General features: G+C 33.0%; 1 protein-coding gene across 6 annotated transcripts in view; it reads right to left on the bottom strand.

Annotated features, from left to right (window-relative positions):
* The window catches only part of CNKSR2 (connector enhancer of kinase suppressor of Ras 2), a 258,125-nt gene that overhangs the window by 171,421 nt on the left and 65,070 nt on the right, over positions 1-21,634 (bottom strand). For all 6 annotated transcript variants that reach the window (XM_067724238.1, XM_067724242.1, XM_067724241.1 and 3 more), the window contains exon 4: positions 12,453-12,540. In XM_067724238.1, coding sequence (XP_067580339.1) covers positions 12,453-12,540 — 88 coding nt within the window. The remainder of the gene's footprint in view (positions 1-12,452; positions 12,541-21,634) is intronic.

Consider the following 21,634-nt stretch of genomic DNA (forward strand, 5'->3'; position numbering starts at 1 on the left):
CCACAGAGAGTCTAATTTAATAGGTCTTGGATGGGACCCAGATATCAGTGTTTTTAAATAAAGAGTTCTTTACTTGATTCTAAGATGAGGCCAAACTTGAGAAACAATGAGCAAGAAGTATGAAAACCATGTCAAAGCACCTGGATCTGAGTCCTGGCCATGTCACTAACTGACTATGTCACGGTCCCTCTCTAAAATTCCATTTACTCATTTACAAAATTGGGATGACATCTGGTCTACCTACTTCACCTGATTATTGTGAGGAACAAATCTGATAACATGTTGTAAAAGCATTTTGCCAACCTCAAAATAGTAATGATACTATCGCCTGCCTATTACACTTTATATAGCCCTTTTTTTCTTGCTAATACTTTTTAAATGTCATAAGGAATAGGATTTATCCAGATGATGTGGTTTGAGGGAGGGGTTAAAAAGATGAACAGAAGAGCCAAGGGCCAAATACATTTCAATTTTAAAAGGCAGTTCAGAATCTTTGTGGGGAGACAGGGCAGGAGAACATTTGTGCAGACAGTTTAAATGGGAGGAAACAGGAGGCCTAGTGAGATATTTAGTGGTGTGAGGAGGGCTGTGGAAAACAGTGAGACACTGAAAAGGAAATTAATAGTTATGGTATTAATAACTGCTGAATAGTGCTAGGGTAGACATTTCAAAAGGCATTAAAAACTTTGCAGATAGCACTTAAATAAGAGCAAGATACACAAGAAAATATTTGCAGAACCAGAACCAATAAAGTTACCTAATCAAACCTTTTGATTTTTCCCTTTAGGTACTTTGATAACTCCTGCTATGGCACTGCATAGTCCAGTAACATCATGTTCTATATTCCTTTAGGGCTCAGGTTTCTAAATTTGCTATCAGATCAAAATTGGAATTTTTAAGCTACAAAAGCATTCTAAATGCTACTCAGAAATGCACACATGGATTTATTTGGTTGGGGAGGGTGGGAAGCAGACTGGACAGTACTAGGAACCTTTTTTAGCTCCAAAACCAGCCCTCCCCTCCAAGCTTCTGATCCTCTCCACAATAATTCCTTTCCCCTCCCCTCCCCAATTCACTAGCTCATTACCAGTTTCACAAGGAGACTGGTGCCATCACCACTGTCTCTCCCAACTCATCTCCCTGGAGTTACAAGCATTAAAATGAGAAGAAATAGGAAGAAGCAGCCTTAAAATGTTAAGGACTAATTTTGTATCTGTAATAATCATGATATACCTGGATTTTATCAACTCTGTTTAGTTCTCTCTCAGGTTTTCATCAGCATCAGAATCAGTTACAGCAGCTACATTTAAAATCCTGTAACCCCTTTTTACGTGAAATTTTACGGGGAAAATTAATCCTTTCATTCTTTCAACAGACATTTATTTGCCAGGCACTGGAGACACAGAGGTGCAAAAGGCAGACAACTTGCATTCACCACTGCAAATCTTTTCTTAAATGGATTAGTATTACTTTTGGCTTGATTCTTTAAAAAGAATCATCACAATACATTACAAATGGGAGCATATCAGGGATTCTCTTCTGAAAAACTGACCACCTACAAGGGTTAAGAATCACCTAACCCATCTTTCTACATCTGTTTCCTTATATATAATATAGCAATAATGGTAAAAGTTCTATCTTCTTGGAGTCTTTGTGAGAAAATTTTAAAAGCCTCTCAAAAGGTGAACTGCATAATAAGACAAAATATAGTAATTCAGAAGGTGGGAAGACAATGAAAGTACATTACATAAATAAGCAATAAAAACTTTGGGAACAGGATGTGGTACATTTGTAAAGACGAGCATGTGTATACTGTATAAGCCAGCAATTACTCTCCTACATACATAACTAAATATAAGTATATATCCAAATATTCATGGTCAGGAGAATGGATACACATTGGAGTATATACACACAATTAAGTATTATATGAAGTGAAAGTGAATGAACTACAGTGACTAAACAAAACATGAATGAGTTCAGAAATACATCAAGTGAAAAAAGTAATATGCAGAGTGATACTATTTTTATAAAGCACAAAGACAAGCATAACTAAATGAGATGTTTAGAAAATGTATGAAACTATTTTATGAAAAAAAAAAAAAAACACCCTGAGAAGAGGCAGGGTAATGAGATGGGGAGGAGCACAGTTATAACTAAGACAATGTTGGTAATGTTCTAGTTAGTAAATTAAATGGCCAATTTATGAGTATCTGATTATTCTTATGCTTCAAAACATATATATGACATGCATTCTTTTGTGTATATATATATAATATTACATAAATTTAGAAATGTAATAGTGACAAAACAGATGTCTGAGAAACAGTATCCTGTCATTTGCTATCTAAAAGAATTTAATTAGTATACTACACCACACATCTAGTTCTTCTGTTATTATTAATGGTGATACTATCTACATCTTTAAAAGTGTTTTGGTAAGATGCTCAGATAACATGCAATATAGTCTAGGTTTGTAAAAGAATAAACCTATAAAAACAGCCTATTTCATTTTCATATAATACATAGTAAGTTTTAAAGTTATTTTTCACAAAAAAAGTGTCAGAAAGATGCTTTCCTAAAGTCTTATTATTATGTAATAATTTCATCACTCTTCTTTACCTTTCAGTCTGAGCCTTCAGAAAATTTGCAGCTACCAATAATCATGTTTTTTTTTAACATCAAGAATGAGGATTTCTCTTTCTCTCTGTTTGTGTATTTATATCTATTCAGATTATAATGCTATATTCTAGGCCTTCAAAGGGATACAGACATATATACACAGCATAATCTCAGCTTTGCAAATTCTATATGTTTTTTTGTTTGTTTGTTTTTTTGCGGTACGCGGGCCTCTCACTGTTGTGGCCTCTCCCGTTGCGGAGCACAGGCTCCAGACGCGCAGGCTCAGTGGCTATGGCCCAGGGGTCCAGCCGCTCTGCGGCATGTGGGATCCTCCCGGACTGGGGCACGAACCCGTGTCCCCCGCCTCGGCAGGCGGACTCCCAACCACTGCGCCACCAGGGAAGCCCTCTATATGTTTTTAGTTTTATATTTGTCTTCAGAAAAATCGTCCTCAAGCTATCTGGGTACTGTGCCTAATAGTTCTATATCTAACTCCTGATTCATTACGTTAGGATTATAAAGAAAAGTTTAAAAAGATAATGGCTTTGCTTATTCATCATCAACCGAAACAAGTGAAGAAAACTTAAAGGACTGAGTATTGAACTAAAATATATTGCTTAAATATAAAATAAAAAAAACAGTATCTTTCATATTGCCTTCAACAGGTATGCTAAGTAATGTAATTCATACTGTTTAAAAATTACATATAAAGTTTGTCCTCGTTTTTGGTCTGAAATGTACCAGTTTCAAATCCCAAGAGCCCAAGTCCATTTTTCAGGTCACCTAGAATGTCTGATTCAGGAAGGCTTAAACACTAACCCTGAAAATACAGCAAAAATAATATTTAAAGCTGTGTTTGAGATGAATGATAGACTATCCTGGCTGAGCTTTCATATGGTTTAATACTTACTACATGAACCACAGAATATAGCCTGCCTACCCCAGTATAATTTATATCCCCATTTTAGAACTTTACATGTACTTCACTACTACTTGAATCTTAATATCCCTATTACAACACACATTCTGTAAGACTGACTATTAATTATACACTAGCCTTTTACCTTTACAAGTTTTGAGTTTTCCATTTTCAACTCTAGGTTGCTTGAATATGTTGATAGGGATGGCAAATTCACAAGTAACCAAAATTAATTTCTGTATTCCATTTGAACATGGACATTTCAAAATATCATCCAGAATATGAAACATATATAGTTACCAATTTGCCTTAAATTCTAAAATCATCCGAAATTAAACCAAAATTCTTTATAAAAAATCACTCATTGTAGAAACAGGTCTTTCTTCATTGCCCCTCAGTACCAAAAGTAAGCAGAGAATCACTCCTTTAAATTTTGTGTGAAACAACAAACTAACTGAGAGAGTTTCCAAAGATCTTTTGCTATACAAGGTAACTAAAATTGCCATTTATTAAGCACCCACTAAAATGCCAGATCATGAACTAGATCAATTTCCAATATTCACATAAATTCACCTACAATAATCCAACAAGGTGGTTGGTGATCCACTTTACAAATAAAGACACAGTTATCAGAGATATGAAGTAATCTGTCCAAGTTCATACAGTTTGTAAAGAGCAGAGCCATAATGAATTCAGATCTACTTTATATCAAAGCTCACTAACCTATTTTGCCATAAAAGGTAAGAGTAAATAATATAAAGTGTCAACTAGGAAGGTAAAGGACATAATATTCATATAGATAAAACATAATAAAGTAAAATATGATAGTACTGTCAATAAACTCATAGGCCAAATTTTCTTGCTTAAATCCTTAATAAAACACAAAAAAATCATTTCTAAGGCTATTTTTACAAAATTGTGTAATCTTTTATTTTAATTTTTTGCTATTTATAAATACATGCCCTAACAATTTAAACCACAAATACCAGTTCAATTAAGTCCTAAAAAAGCTCTTATTTTCTCTTGGGTATTTACCTTGAGTAAATAACAACCCAATTAAGATAAAACAGGTTAGATCAAATTCAAGCAGGAATATTTTTTTAAAAGGGTTATATACTCAATATGTTCACTTACATTTTTATTTAAAAATGTATATTTAAAGAATAACTCATAAATAGTTTACTTTTACTGATATGTATTTAAAATGGTGTAAAGGTAACAAAAATGAGTAGAAAGCGCACACACACATAATTTAGAGGAAGATGTCCATCAAAAAGAACCATTTCCACTATTGACCTTTGAAGACTATTTTTTCCATTTTCTTGAACAAAGAGTTAGAAAGGAACAAAATACATCAGACAGGTAAATATGGAAAAAAAAATCAAACAAATGAACTGTCATAAAATCAGAATAACAACTTAAGTAAAGATATTTATTAGAGGAAAGACCAAAGCAGTGGCACAGTTGTTTCTGGTGCTTAAGTTGGGATGACAGTAACTAGTCTTCTTTATGGTTTTCTGTATTTTTTAAATTAATGAGTATTATTATTTTATAAACTTTTTTAAAGGACAAAAGACCTAATAATTATGCAGTAAAATTAAAAAATTATGGCACAATACTAAATGAAAAAGACCATTTTGAAAATATATATGTGTATATGGATGAAAACAGACAAAATGGCAAGTAAAACAAGCAAAATGATAACAGGCATTTTCTTTGGGTGGAAAGATTACAAGCAATGTTTTTTTTCTTTTCATTACTCTAAATTTTTCTATAAAGCATATTACACTGCTTTTATAATATAAAAAATATAGAAATTAGAGGAGTATAGAGTGTGCTACATACAAACCTTTACACAGATGGCATACAACATCAACGGAACGAATACAAGCTAGGACCATAAAAGCTCCCTTTCAACATCTAAAAAAACTTCCAGTTCTCAGTGAAGATTCTCTCAGTTAAGATGTTTTGAACAGTACATGCTATTTCTTCAAATTTTAGAGGGTGGGAAAGGAAACTGTTGACCATGCAGTAGGTAAAAAAGCACATATTTAAAATAGATTGATGTTTTTAGAAAGGTTTCTAAAATTTCTCTTTTCTTTGTATTTTTTCTTCTCAAAAATTATTTACAACCATCTTAGGTGAAAGACTATTGACCTTTTTTTTTTTTTCTAACTTCAAGCTGGGAATGGTAAGGGAAAGAAGTATGTTTCAAACACTATCCAGAAAATCAGTGATACTCAAGGACATGGAAAAATGAGTCTTAAAAGGATGAAAAACAAGCAAGCCCATGAGAAAACACAAGAACATTTTATAATATATAATTTAGAAGGGACCATTTCAGGTAAGAGTATATCAGCAGAACTTGAATTTTAAAACGAAGTCTTCATTTTACAATTGCATGTGAATCTACAACTATCTCAAAATAAAAAGTTTACTTACAAATTAAATTAAAAATTTTTTTAAATAAACAAAAAAGGAAGTTTTCACTCTGCATTTAACAGTTCAAAATCTGATTTAGAATGTTTCACATGTTGAAATTTTTCTCTCAGTATCTCCTGAAGAAAACTAACACCAAATGGAGAAAAAAATCTGTACATTTATTATTTAAAACAAACTTGTTATTCTAGTTCTTTGTATCAAGTCTTTTTCTCATCCATTTTATAATTAATAATACTTTACTTTTGTTTTTCACTTCACATTTGTGAACCATTTTTAATACATCTAATTTGATTCTCACAATAATAGATAGAATTATTTCTGTTTATAGATGGTTTGTCCAAGGTGAAATGCTCATGAAACAACAGGGCTAAGCCTCAAATCTCCCAATACTCATTGTCCCCACCCTCTGTCCCTTGCCCCAAGTATTCTAAGTTCCACCAAAGTTTCACCTGGCAAACCGATACTTTTGCACCCATTTCTTAACTAGTGACAATCTAATTAATCATTTTTTGTGTTTGAACTAGAAAAAATTTTAAATGGTGCAGTAGAATAATTTTAGGTTAAGCTGATACTCATTAGGGTAGGCATCATGGCAATTATTTCAATGCTGACAAGAAGTGCGTGGGTACCTGTCTCATTTTTCTGTTTCAGGTGCTGACAGTGCTCTAAATATCTGAAGCTTCAGTTCTTTGTGAGAATTCTTCCCATTTAAGATTTTAAAACCAGCTTCCCTTTTTTCTCAAATGTGTTATTATATCTTATGTGGGGAAGAGGTGTTGGGGGGAAGAATCTCTTTAAAAGACTTCAACTATAACTGTCTAAACCCATCACATCTGAAAATAAGAAAAACAGATACAGTAAGATTAAATAAATTCTTCCAAACAGAGCTTGTTAAAAGAAATTTCTCTTTCTCCTCTAATGTTTGCATTACTTTAAATATAAGTAGCCAATATCAAGAAGCACTTTCCACTTACTTCATAGTACCACTCCTTTGTGTTAAGAAGGGAAAAGAAAAGCTATTTGTGACAGTTTATTTTTAGATATTGATCATCTCATCTTGCTCAAAGGGAATAAAAATAATTAAAGTTGAGTGAAAATAATTTGAAGTACAGCATATTTCAAAGCATAACTATCATCATAACTGTTCAGATGAGATTTCTTGAAAGCCTGGTAATAAATGCATGCCCTAGATATTTTTTTTAAAATCTACACTTTGCTTATTCAAGTTGGCCTCTTTTACTGGCAGCTTAAGTTTAATTCTGTCTTTAGATACTGCATACAATTCCAAGTGAATGAGATGATTAGTGTGTATTTAATGGCTGAATGAGACCATTAGATGGACACTGACTGTTTGTAAACTACGTAATTTATTTTAAAATATAATAAGTATTCATCTATGCTGTGCTCTTTCATCAAACTGAAAGTAGTATTTCTTCAATGTACATAGCATTCATTTTGTTTTTCTGATAACTCAAATTCATTTTAGAAAATCTGAAAAATACAGAAACATCGTCTAAATAAACTAAAATCACCTGTAGTTTCATCATCAAGAAGCAAACACTTAACTGTTTTATTTCATCATTTTAATTACCATCCTCATTCCTATTGCCAAGATAGGGAGCAACAGACCACAGAGCCCAGAAAGACTTGGTATCAAAGATATGACATCACACAACAGTAGAAAAATAATAGATTATTTAAGAGATGATTTACAAATATTCATATCATGCCTACAATTAAGTTTCCTCTAAAAAAATATATTTTGTTAGTGTTATATAACAGCATAGTGTTTCAGAAGTTTCGTTCACTTTCATTCTAGCACTGGAAAATGGTTATCAGGATCAATATTTTTATTTTAATTAATGAATAAACTGAGATGTAAAGTGATGGGTGTCTCTGGATATCTCTGGGGTTCTTCATATGAGTAGCAGAGACAGAACTGCAGCTTTTACACTGGAGTTGAAATAAAAATAAGTAATGATTTAAGCATTTAATTCTAGATTTTTCTGGAAGAGTATAAATGAGTATGTGCTAACTACATGGGATAACTGGGGCTCAGGTCAATTTATTTTAACAAGTAAGTAATGAGCACAACATTGTTCCTGTTTTCAAGAAGATAACAGTCTAATGGAAGTCAGATAATTATGATTCACAGCAGAATATAACTGACAAGATGTAAAATGCATGTAAAGTAAGTTTAAGGGATTTCTACCTTTGCTCATACAACAAGCAATTGTAGCTGATAAGTCAACAAAGGGGACAAACTGTAATCATAAAAAATAATTAATACAGAAAAAGGAACAAAGACCAGATTGGAGACATAGAAGACAAAGAGCAAGGTGGTATATTTAATTTAATCGCAACTACATCAACCATGGTTGATTAAATATAAATGGTCAAAGTAGGGGGTATACAAACAATTATGAGAAATAGTAAAAGTTTCATGAGTGGGGTGGCATTTCCTAGAGGCCTTAAAGGATGGGACATAATTTTGACAGGCAGTGATAAAAAGATATATGGGACATGTTCTGAGGAGGCCTCACAACATAAAAAGATGAAACTGCAAGATCTATTTTACCAACAATAACTCATCTACATGAACTGGAGTACAATTAAGATACAAAGGAGTACTAGAAGATAAAATTGAAATTATGTTAGAACCTTACTTGGAGTCCTTTGAATTCCAAAGAGGAATTTGTAATCAATTTGGAAATTAGGGGAAAATCGCTGAAAGCGACAGAATTGGAGCTGGGCTTTGGGATGACTAGTCTGAAAGTGATCCATTCTATACTTATAAGTAGATTAAATCAGAATGTCATGAAGATGTATTTTATTTTATTTATTTTTTTGGTGGTACGCGGGCCTCTCACTGTTGTGGCCTCTCCCGTTGCGGAGCACAGGCTCCAGACGCGCAGGCTCAGCGGCCATGGCTCATGGGCGTAGCCGCTCCGCGGCATGTGGGATCTTCCCGACCGGGACACGAACCCGTGTCCCCTGCATCGGCAGGCGGACTCTCAACCACTGCGCCACCAGGGAAGCCCTGAAGATGTATTTTATTGAGAGAAATTTACAACTAATATTTCCTTTAAGGTACCACATAAAAGACCTCGTTAAAGTAAGTGAATTAAGATATCAAGTCAGGTAACATGTTGGGAGGGGGTAGGCAAGGCAAGAACCAAGAACACCCATATACAGAGAAGTTTCTGTTTGGAAGCATCTTAAAGGTGACACATGGAACAGGACATGTGATGGGAAAATGAGAGTGAGGTAGAAGGAACTGTGAGAAATGTCATGAGCTACTGAACTTTAAAAAAAAATAGAAATGGGTAATGTTTCTGCTACCCAAGAAGGGCAAGACATTCTCTTCAAAAGAAGGGCAAGAAGAAGGGCAAGGCATCCTCTTCCCAAGAAGGGCAAGGCATCCTCTTCAAAACAGAGTGTACAGTGGTCAAGGGTACAGAAAGTCCTTCTACGTCCTCTGTATACTTGGAGTATTTCAATTACTTGGTCAAGACAGAATGTACTTAAAGTTCAATCTGTAAAAGTCTCTCTCTCTCTCTTCTACCTAATGTTTCCTGATCTGTAAATAGCAAAACTTAAACCCATTATGCCTTGACGTAAGATTCCTAAAGAGAATGTTGAGCCAAACAGTGCAGCTGTTAAAAGGTCCTGTTATGAGCATGAACAAGCCTCTGAGGGCAATATCAGAATGGCATATGTCTTCTATGAAGTAGAGGTCTATAGCAGGTGTTCATACGTTCTGGAAACAAAAACTGCATCACTTGTTACTTAGATGGTAGGTTCTTAAAATAGCAGAATGGGTGGGTTAGTCCTATCTTACACAAACTGCACTTCCACCCCTGCACATGCCTCTACAGGAAATTTTAAGTCACTGAAAATCATTTCAGCCATTCGTAATGTAACATTTGAAGGTTAGCGTGACAGAGGTATGCTCTGGAACCTGTGAGTTCTAAACATAGAAAACTTTCCACTTTTGACTTCACTCTACAGTAAAAGTTAAAAGAAAGGTAATTTTTTTAAAAGATCACTTTGTTTATCTACTTTTGATATGGGAAAACATTAAGTATGAATGAATTCAGTGAAAATAAATACACCTGATTCTCCTTCAAGATTTTCAAGAAAACTTATCAGAGTTGCCATTTAGAATTGCAGTCTTTGTTTACCAGGCAACAAAGAGTGGGCCAATTACTCAAAAGTTAACCTTAAACTGGCCATCCAGATCCAGATGTTTAAAGGAGACACAAGAAATTAAAAACATCCACTTTCTGTCATAATTATGCATGGAAATGACATTATTTTAGAAGGTGACATCAGATGGATTGTACTCTCATAGAATGGATAATACGTATGAGTTTCTCATGTTTAAAAAGTTGAAAAATAAACTCAATTCTCCCATTTAATTCCACAGTATTTCAATTATTTTGGGTCTCACGTATAAATGAAAACCTTAAGTAATACATAAAATAGTTATCACAGATCTTGTCATGTAGCGGATAATAATAGTTATTGTATTATTATGACTGTTGACATATAGATTGCTACTGAACACATATCCAACGTACCATGAATGATTATCATACAAATACTGTGTAGTAGGTACCCTTAAAGCAGAGAAAACTTCTTTCTCTCATGGTAAAAGGGAAGAAACTAATAGTCTATTATCCACATCTCAAATCTCTGGTCAAGTTTAATGGCTTTAAAAAAAACAGCTTTAGAAACATATTTTTGAAGAAATGTCACTGACAATACAGATCTACAAGAAAACTTACCCATAGATTATATTACTGTTCTTTCATTCCTATGCCCTAGAACAGTGTATGAGAATCAGAATCACCTGGAAAACTAGTAAGCATGCAGATTCCTGGGCACTCCCCACAGTACATTTGGAGTGTGTGCCAAGAATCTGAATTTCTAACAAGTTTCTGTGTGATGATAATGCTACTGGCCCACGAACCACACTGGACTAGCATAGCCCTAGAACATGAGTCAGCAAACTGTGGCCCAGGGCTAAATTCAACCTGCTGCTTGTTTTTGTAAAACAAGTTTTATTGGCACATCACCATGTCCATTGATTTCACTTACACATTGTCTGCGGCTGCTTTTGCAGCTGAATACTTGGATCAAACATCATATAGCCTATATCATTAAAGCCTACAAAACCTTACATACTTAAAATTTGGCCTTTCACAGAAAACGTTTGCTGACCTTTGCCCTAAAATGCCACTCTTCTCCCTAATATCCAGTTGAAATCTTTGACATTCAGAAATAAAATTTACTGATAACAAATATGAAGACATGTAGTGAGACAACAGCATTTCAAGGCTGATAAAATGTTTATCATCTTCATCCATGTTTGTGACTAACAGCAGTGAGTTACTTTCTTACTGCTGTGATATAATCCTGATGAATGTCTGCTGTATTCCACAATTAAAAGTCATAAACTTACTCTCCTTTCTATAAACCTGCAGTTTCACAGAAATGGTGCTAATAAAATCTATACGGTACAACAGAAACTATACTGAAACATTTAAGATTGTATTAAAAATTTTTCTTATTTGAGAAAATACAGGCAATATAAGAAAATTATCCCTCGTCATAAAGGACAGGGAGTAGAAGGATAAATTAAATCATGAATTTCCCCAATAATCTTCTGCATCATCACATTTTATCCTCTGCTTTCCCTATTTCTGCATCACTGGATAGTTTAACAAAAAATGGCACCCTGAGAAAGTACCAGCAGTAGCAGCAATAGGTTGACATGAGGCTTACACAGAGTGGTGGTCGCTAGCCTCACACCTCTCAGATGTGTTTTATTATTAGATTTAAACAAATTTTTGCAGGATATGTACTAGTCAATTCACTCCTCTACCACTTCTCCATGTTATGCCAGGACATTTATATCAGCTGCTGCACTACTGAACACGTTTGATTTGGAGTCCCTGGCTTAAATAATATTCAAAGTAAAAAAAACTGGGTCATGTAAATAGATCATTTAAATGATTAAGGTGATAATTAAAGGCTATTATGTATATTTGTTTGTATGTATACCTATATAAATGAAACTATAGTCGTACTAATAAGGAACTAATGGTGTCTTAGAGCAAAAGTCTCAGATTGTTATTCAAATGTATTAATTTAATTTTGTGAAAGGCCATACAGTTTAGTCATCCCCACTAAAAGTGTGAGAGTAACCTACTTATTTATTATAAAGCTGTCTCTGGAGGTTCAGATCACTTTTACATCTGCTGATAAATAAAACTCTTGTTTACTGGGCTATATGCACAGTTTTCCAATGAATTATGTATTTGGTTTCTTTTGAACCATTTGTCTTTGAATGAGAAAAATCCCAAACCAGTATTTTATAATCTCTTGGTAAATACAAGTACTTCTCATTGTTAGAATATGAGATAGCTAATAAATTAACTGAAGAAAAATTTCCAGCTAATACCTGTTGCACGATTGTTGTTAATTCCAAGCAGAGCTGTATGACATTATTCCTTGTAACTGAATAGTCTGTGACAGCAGCAAATGGTGATCTATAAAGAAAAAAGGAAAACGGTGATTAATAGGAACAGCTTTTGAAAGTTCCCCAAATACAATAGCCTAAAATAAGATTTTGAGTAATATGAAATGAATTGTTCTGAAGTTTACATAGTGATAAACAATATTCGGAACATATTTAAGGAAGAAAATCGAGGGAAATGCTTGGAAGAGAATTCAAGAAAAATGTTTGCTTTCCATCAAATTTCTCTTTTTTTAGTGCTTAATATTTAAAAGTTCTTTTGTACTTCTTACGAGGTCTTTTCACTACATCTAAAATAAAACAACACCAAAAAGGCATGCTTTAGCAAAGACATTTTAGTTTATTTTCAAATGAAAGTAAGATTTTGAGTCCAGTGGCTTCTTGAAATAGTCACAATTCAGAGCTAGTCTAATGACAGCTATCACCTACCGAGGACTTAACTATATGCCAGTTACTTTTCTAAATGCTTTACATGTACCAACTAATTTTCACAACTCTTATAAGACAGGCACTATTATCATTCCCATTTTACATATAAGAAATGTGAGGCAGAGAAAGGTTAAGTGAAAACTAGTAAATGGTGGAGCTAGTATTCAAACCCAGGAAGTCTGACTCCAGACTCCACAGCCCAGAGTTAAACACTAATATACCTACCTACTCTATGAACTTAAGTAGGTTTTTATTTGTACCAAATCAATTACTTACATCACTTCACATCCCTTTTCAAACAACTTGGCATGTAAATAATATATATTGGTATGAGGTTTATATTTTCAAGAATGTTATAGACAGCAGCAGTCTTCCCAAGCAAGTGTTTTGCCACCAAATGAATTCAGTGCCTTTCCATTAGTCCTTATCCTCTCTCTTGTCTAAGAATGCCAGTCAGGTTTTTGTGGGGCCAAAGCTTATATGATTTGGGAGGCCCAGTTTAAAGAAAACAAAATCACAAATAGAAAAGAAGGTATGGGGGTAAATATTTAGTCAGATTACTAGAACTTTAGTGCTTTGGATCTCTCTACTGATAACTCTTAAGGCAATTTACTATAAATGATTATATAAGACTGCTTCCTGGTTACAAACTGAATTTGTCTCTCTTCTAGAAAACTCTACAACTCAAGCACCTCCCATTGTCACAGAGGTCCACAGGAGAGGCCCTTTATTGGTTACATTTTTTAAAAAACGTATTTTTCACTTATGTATTTTGGCCATTCTAATAGCTATGTAGAGGCTTATCACAGATTTAACTTGCATTTCCCCAAAGTTATATGTATTTGCTCTATCTATATATTATCTATATTTAATCGTTAACTATATTTCCCTAATAATTTTCTAACTGGTTGTGCTGACTTGTGCATATTTGCTATCCATATATAATCTTTAGTGAAATGTCTGCTCAAGCCCTTTGCCCATTCTTTATTTAGATTTTTGGCATTACTATTGAGTTTAGAGACTTCTCAGTATTTTCTGTATGCAAGTCCTTTGTTGAATAGGTAACCTGTAAAATTTCTTCTCAGTCTATGGCTTCTCTTTCCATCCTTCAACAGAATCTTTAGCAGGTCAAAAGTTTTTTATTTTAATGAGGTCAAATTTATCGATAATTTCTTTTCTGGATTGTACCTTTAGCCTTACATCTAAGAAATCTTCACCTGACTCTAACTCAAGTTTTCTTCTAAAAGTTTTTTATTTTACTTTTAGATCTATGACCCATTTTTAACTCAATTTTTGTATAAGGTGTGAGGTTTGGGTCGAGGTTCACTTTTTTCCCTCTGCCTATCCAAGTGTTCCAACACCATTTGTTGAAAAACTAACCATTCTCCACTGAATTGCTTTTGCTCCTTTGTCAAAAACTGGCTAACCATATGCATAAAGTTCTGGACTCTGTGTCTATCTTGCCACCAATACCAGTTTTGATTACTGAAGTTATATACTTAAAATAGTATTAAAAAACTTCAAAATTGATGAAGTATTATGGTCCCTTTATTTTTTAATACAAATTTTAGAATCATACTGTCTGTGGCTATAAAAAAATCCTGCTGTAATTTTTATGTGAATTTTATTAAACCTACAGGAAGATTTAAGAATTGACATCTTTACTAAGTTGAGTCTTCCAATCCATGAACACAGTATGTCTCTCCATTTATTTAGGTCTTGTTTGATTTTATACATCAGTGTTTTATAGTTTTCACATACAAATCCTGTAGATATTTTGCCAAATTTATATGTAGGCATCTCATTAATTCTAGAGCAACTGTAAATTATACCATGTTTTTACTTTTTGTTTCCAACTGTACATTGCTAGTATACAAGAATGTGATAAATTTTTCTGTGTAGACTTCATATTCTACAACCTTGTCAAATTCACTTACTAGTTCAAAAAGATGTTTTGTAGCTATCTTGGAATATTCTACACACAGACATATATTATCTGCAAATAGGAAAAGTTTTAATTTTTCCTTTCTAATCTCTAGACCTTTTACTTCCTTTTCTGGCCTACTGTATTGGATATAACAGGAGGGATGAGCGTGGACAGCCTTGCCTTATTCCCAATCTTAGGAGGAAAGCATTGTCTTTCACAGTACAAGGTCAGCTGTTGCTTTTTATATATGCTTCATATCAAGTTGAGATATTACTACTCTATTCCTACTTTGCTGAGAATTTTTCTCATGATCGGGTATAGGATTCTACTGAATGCTTTTTTTTTACATTAACTGATATGATTATATGATTTTTATTCTACAGCACATTAACATGGTAGACTATATTGATTTATTTTCAAGTACTGAAGCAGCCTTGCTTGCCTAGAATGAATCCCACTTAGTCAAGGTGCACAGTTCTATTTATATGTGGTTGGACTTGGATTGCCAATATTTCGTGGAGGATTATAACATGTAAGTTTGTACTATCTTTGCCGGGTATTGGAATCAGGATAATGATTGTACCATAAAATGAGATGGGATGGATTACCTCTATGTCTATTTTCTGAAATAGACTGTGTAGAATTGGTGTTATTTTTTCTTTAAACATAGAATTCACCAGTGACATCATCTAGGCCTGGACCTTTTTTCCCCTACTCCAAAGAGTTTCTAAGTACAATTCAATTTCTTTAATAGTTACAGGATTATTCAGAGAATCTATTTCATCTTGGGTAAGTTTTGGTAGTTTTTGTGTTTTTGAAGGAATTGGTTCATTTCATCTAAGCTGTCAAATGTATGTATAAAGAATTATTTGTAGTATTCCTTTATTATCCGTTTAATTTTGATTGACTTCTCAACATAGTGTGGTCCCGTTTTCAGTTTCATTGATTTCTGTTCATTTATCATTACTATTTGCTCCCTTTTGCTCCTTTGGGCTTATTTTCTACTTTCTTTTTTCTTTAATTTTATTTTTTTAAGAATACTTAGCATGAGATCTAACCTCTTAACAAAAATTTAACTGTAAAAGACGATACTATTAATTATAGGTACAGTGTTCTACAGCAGATCTCTAGAACTTTTTCATCTTGCTTAACTAAAACTTTATGCCCATGCTTGTTGGTTAGCAATTATTTTTCTACTTTCTTGAGATGAGAGCTTAGATAATTGATTTGAGACCTTGCTTTTGTTCTGATATAAGCATTCAGTGCTTACAAATTTTCCTTTCAGAATTGCTTTAGCTGCGTGCCTCAAAAACTATGACTTGCTCTAATTTTCATTCTGTTCAATGTATTTCTTTTTATTTCCCTTGAGATTTCCTCTTTTATCCATGAAGTGTGTTGTTTGATTTCTAGTTTGACTCCGTTATGGTTAAAGAAGAGATTCTAACTGATTTAAACTATTTTAAATGTGTTGAAGTTTGTTTTATGATGCAGATATGGTGTACCTTCATGAATGTTCCATGGGCACTTGAAAAGAATTTGTATTCTACTGTTGTTGGATGAAATGCTCTCAAAATGTCAAGTATATCTTGTTATCTGGTGTTGTTCAGCTCTTCTAATCCTTACTTTCTGTTTTGAGAGAGGAGATGAGGTATCCAATTGTAATTGTGGATCTGTCTATTTCTTCTTTTAGTTCTGTCATTTTTTGCTTCAAGTACTTTGAAATTATTGTGTGGTATATACATCTTAGCAGTTTCTGTTTCTTGTTTTTTGAATTGTCTATAGGCTCATCTGTTGCATTTTGGTGTTCTTCGTTTTTAATTTAAATGTAATATTCACATAGTACACATTAACCCCCTGCTTCTCATAACTGTTTGTAGCAAGTATTTTCCCCCGTTTGTCATCTGTCTTATACATAGTCATGTTTTTCAATTTTATGTAGTCAAACAGCATATTTCTTTGCATTTTATTCCATATTTTAAAATACTTAATAAGTCTACATCTAGAAATCATTTTTTGTCTATATTTTCTCCAGTTTTCTTATGGATTTATTTTTCCCTCTTAAATAAATGATAGGCCTAAAATTACTTTAGTGAACAGGTAGTGTTCTATCATTATTTATTCTCCAAAGGCTTAATCAAGTACCCCAATTCCACTTATCAAATGACCCTTTCTTTTTCCAGGGGTTTGAACATATTGTTTTCTAAATGATTCTATGTATTGCAGTCTATTATGCGCTGTCTTCCACTACTGTTTATTCCTATTCCGAAATGGTATATTTTTCAACATAGTTTACTAAAACAGGAGTCATTAAGAATTTAAATAATGATAATTAGAACAAAATGTATGTAATTAATTAATCTGAAGTCATTGCATAGGTATATCTAAATTTATTAAAACTCATTAAACTTAAAATGGATAAATTTTATAGAATGTAAATTAGGCTTCAATAAAACTATTTTTAAAAAGATGTTATGATACAAGCACTTCTAGGAAAACATCATTTAAAAAAACCACCCCAAGACCATTTTTTTTGCTGCATTGAAGCATAAAAATTGGCATTTTAATTAAGAATTCAAAAATGCTTCTGGCATGATTAGAAAGAGCTTGGGTTCCTAGTTTTGCAAAGGTCAAAGTCTGTTAATAAAATCTAAAAGCTTCATTCAAAAGTGATGAGATGAAGTACAGCATGATTTTCCCCATAAAATCTTAAAAAAAGACTCATTTGATCTTGAAAATATACCAAAAGAAAAATCTATTTGATAACAGAATGCCTGTAGCAGACTGAATTCTAAGGTGTGTTTTCCACTTTCCTGAGCACTCATATTTCAAGTGGGACAAGCTTCTCGCTCAAGATTAACTGTCAAGAAAAACTGGAAAAAAAATCTAAGATATACCTAGGAAAACATGCATTTTATCTTGTAGTGAATTCCCCTAAAGTTTTCATTTTAAAGGCAAATCATATACAACCACACAAGAACCATTCTTAGCAAGCACATCTTAATGTTTGGGATGATGATAAATAAAAGAAGGCTGACAGGTTCCAATCTTTGTCAGTTACCAAAGATGAACACTCAATCATGACTAATGAAATAAAGAAATGGATCTCTATAGAATAGCTGAACATGATCAACTTGAAAACAAAACAAAATTAAGAGAGGAATTTGTTCCTCAGTCTAAAGAAACCCCAAGTTAGAGCACAGGCTACTTAGAAAAAAACACGTGGCTGACTCGACGTAAAGAAAATAAAATTCATGGCAGGAAAAATTTTTGATGCCAGAAAGTTAAAAAAAAATAAATAAAATCTTTGGCTCATTAATAAATGGCCATTACAGGAACCATCCTACTTAGATCTTAAAAGTTACACAACTATCCTCAAATCATCATATGGATAATAAAATGCTTATACTTCTTTCTAGTGCAAAAGTTATTGACCCTATAAAAATTATTTGTTGTACATTCTTTTCAAACAAAAGCATTTATGGAAAGGTTATTAATGGTTCAGAAATCCTAAACAAATTAGAAGCTAACAAGAGAAGCTAACAAGAAAAACTAAGGAGTTAATTAGGAAATCTGGAAGGCCTTACTGTTTCTCAGGTTGGCACTGCTGAGCCTGAGGGGCATTCTATGAACAATAGCCTTGCTAACATCACTGCTCATTTCTGGAACAAGAGGTGCCAAGTTGGAGCACTGAGCACACAAGAGGAAATAAGACCAAACAACGAGCCACAGCATTTGGTAGTGTTTGGGGTAGATTTCTTTGTCTCTGTAATTTTTCCCTGGTATAGAAATAATTTTTGTCCTATAGTTTCATATCATAGAAGAAGAAATTAGTTCAACCACTTTCGTAGATAAAGCAAAAGATTTCAAAGAATACATTTTTTCCCTTGGCATACTAACCCTTATGCCTTAAACATTTAAAAGGTTTTCAGTGATATAAAAAGACATCTCATTGATCCTTTCAAAACAGAATGATCTTAAAATGTATTTCAGAAACAATTAGAAATAGGTATTAATGCTAAAAATGAGAGAAAATAATAAATTTTCATTATAAATAGCAAAATAAACTTTTTCTATACATAATACTTTTGAATATTTTTTAATGATGTTACTGTACAACATGGTACATACAGTGATCTGGAAACCTCCAAGTATAGATTGATTTGAAAAAGCCATATAAAATTGTAAGAAAGATGAGGTGTGAAAAACAGCAGGATGTAGGTTAAAAATAGACAAGTAAACCATGAATTGAAAATAAACAGTAAAGCTACCAACTGTGATTCACCTCTGAGGCTTTTCCTCTGGGAAAGTCTGTTGTTTCACTCAAGTCAATATTTAAAATACGAAGAAAAAGGGGATTTCTGTTAGCCTTAGATTTTATTTTCTTTAAGAAATGTAAGGAGCTAATTTTTGAAAATAAATGTTACTTAAATGGAAGCTCCACTGAAATTGCAGTTTTTGTGATTTGTAAACATTTTCCCTAGCACCTTAATGCTTTTGCCTTAAACGTTCAAAAGGTTTTCAATGATATTAAGAGATATCTCATTGATGTCTTCAAAGTAAAATGAGAAATAAACTTTCTATAAAAAAATTCTATATAGCAATTTGAAGTATCAAGGCCAGAAAAAGAAAAGTGGTATTCTTGTTTAGCATTTGAGGAGAAACACCAAAGTACAAATAAATGTTTATATATGCCGCATTCCTAAGAATCGATTCCTAAGAATCGCTTCCTCAAAATCCTTAAGAACTGGTCCACATTCAAAAGGAGACGTAGTATGACAAAGGAACATGATAAAAGAGAAACAAGAAGGGCTTTGGTATCACAACAAAAATAGATTCAAGTTATAATTTTCACACTAGTGAACAACTTCAGGCAAATTACTTCATGTTTCATATGTAAAATGGGGATAATGATACCCGCTTCGTGAGAATTCAATAAGTCAATACATGAAAAGCATCTAGTTCAGTATGGAGCTAAAGTAAACATTTTATCCTATTCTTTCTTTTCCTTTCTCCCTTCAAGTGACATAAAATAAAAATTGCAATAAACTCATCATATTGCTGTGCATGCAAGTTCTCCCCAAAATGTAAAAAAAAATTAATGCCAAAAAGTCAGATTTTTAAAAAATTAAGCCAGTTGTTTGGCATCAAAATAACCATAGTTACCTGAGAGAATTTTTCATTTTTCAACTAAAGAATTATACTATATTGTACACTAAAGGAATAAACTAAGGTTAAAGATCCAATGCTTGGCAATATTCAATTGCAGTGACCATTTTAAACCCTCCAAATGAAAGGCAATCTACCATGACAAATCAAGATATTAAAAGTTTTTGGTCAACATAATTTCTATGGAACTTTTATAATTAAGTACTTAAGTTCTAAGTTCTTCAAAACAAAAATAAAAAAGACAAGATACATTCTTACCTTATATAAAGAAAGCACAAAAACAGATTAGTTTTGGTCTAGAACTTGGTATTAACTAAATTTAGTCAGAGAAGAGGTAGGGAGTTAAATCATGATTCTACAAGTCACCAACAAACTTTGTTAGTGTTTATTCTTTGAAATTATGTAAAGGGAAATAAGATGAATATATTCCTCATATGGCTTTGGTGAACAAGGTCAATGATTTATAGAATATTAGTGCTTAGAAGAGAACTTCAAATTCTGCAGGTCTTACATCCTTATTCTAAAAAGAAAATAAAAACAGAGGTTAAGGTTCAAGGTTACCCAGGGCCAGAGGCAGAGCTGAAACTCAACTCTCTCTTAGCCCTTTGTTCTTTTATACTATTTCACGATGTATTTCGGCAGGGATTCACAACAGAGTCATGGAGAATACTGCTCTTTTGGCTTTTCTAGCATTGATTAATGTGTTTTGCTTCCTGTGTAGTTTGCAGAACACACTGAAACAAGAGGGCATGTGGAATGTTGGCTTGTGCTCTTGCTGCTACCTAGAAAACATTTTTTCTTTGAAAGGAATAAAAATATAACTTAAATACACATCCACTAACAATCTCTAATAAAAGTCTGGGCTACTTGTCAGGAAAACAAACAGCATAAACATTTTACTTGGCACAGTTATAGATAAAATCCTATTACATTTAAATTGATTTTGGGACCTTTTGAAATTTATATTAGCCAAGGAGTAGTTAAGATATTCATACAATCCATGGAAGAGAAGGAAGCAAAGTAAGTTCCCAGATATAGAAGTACCCCTCATCATTTGCCTTTCCTCTTTTCCAACACCTCTAAAAGATGCAGTCTATGAAAAGTAGAAGTTAATATTATACAAAACTATCCTGAACTACAAACCATTTCACAGAAAAATTTCTTCAAAGAGGAGTTATCACTTACCTTTAACTCACAATCAACCCAAGAATTCCAGTTTTCATTAATTCTAAGTAAAAACACTAAACTGTTGTTGGTAAGATCACATATATCCTGATTCCCTAATTTACTACACACTTTCAGCCCTACCGTGCCTAACCTGTCAGCAGCATTTGACTCTACTGACCACTTCCTTTTTTTTCCTAAAACCCCTTATTCCCATCTTAAACGTTCTCACCACATACACAAAAAAGGTAATTATGCGAGGTGATAGATTATATTAACTAATCTTATCATGGTAATCATTTTGCAATGTATATGTGTATCAAATCATCACGTTGTACACTTTAAACTTACACAATGTTATATATCACTCATATCTCAATAAAGTTGGAAAAAAATAAAATAATACTAAAATATCAACACT

Source organism: Pseudorca crassidens, chromosome X (genome assembly GCF_039906515.1).
Source record: "Pseudorca crassidens isolate mPseCra1 chromosome X, mPseCra1.hap1, whole genome shotgun sequence".
Taxonomy (NCBI): domain Eukaryota; kingdom Metazoa; phylum Chordata; class Mammalia; order Artiodactyla; family Delphinidae; genus Pseudorca; species Pseudorca crassidens.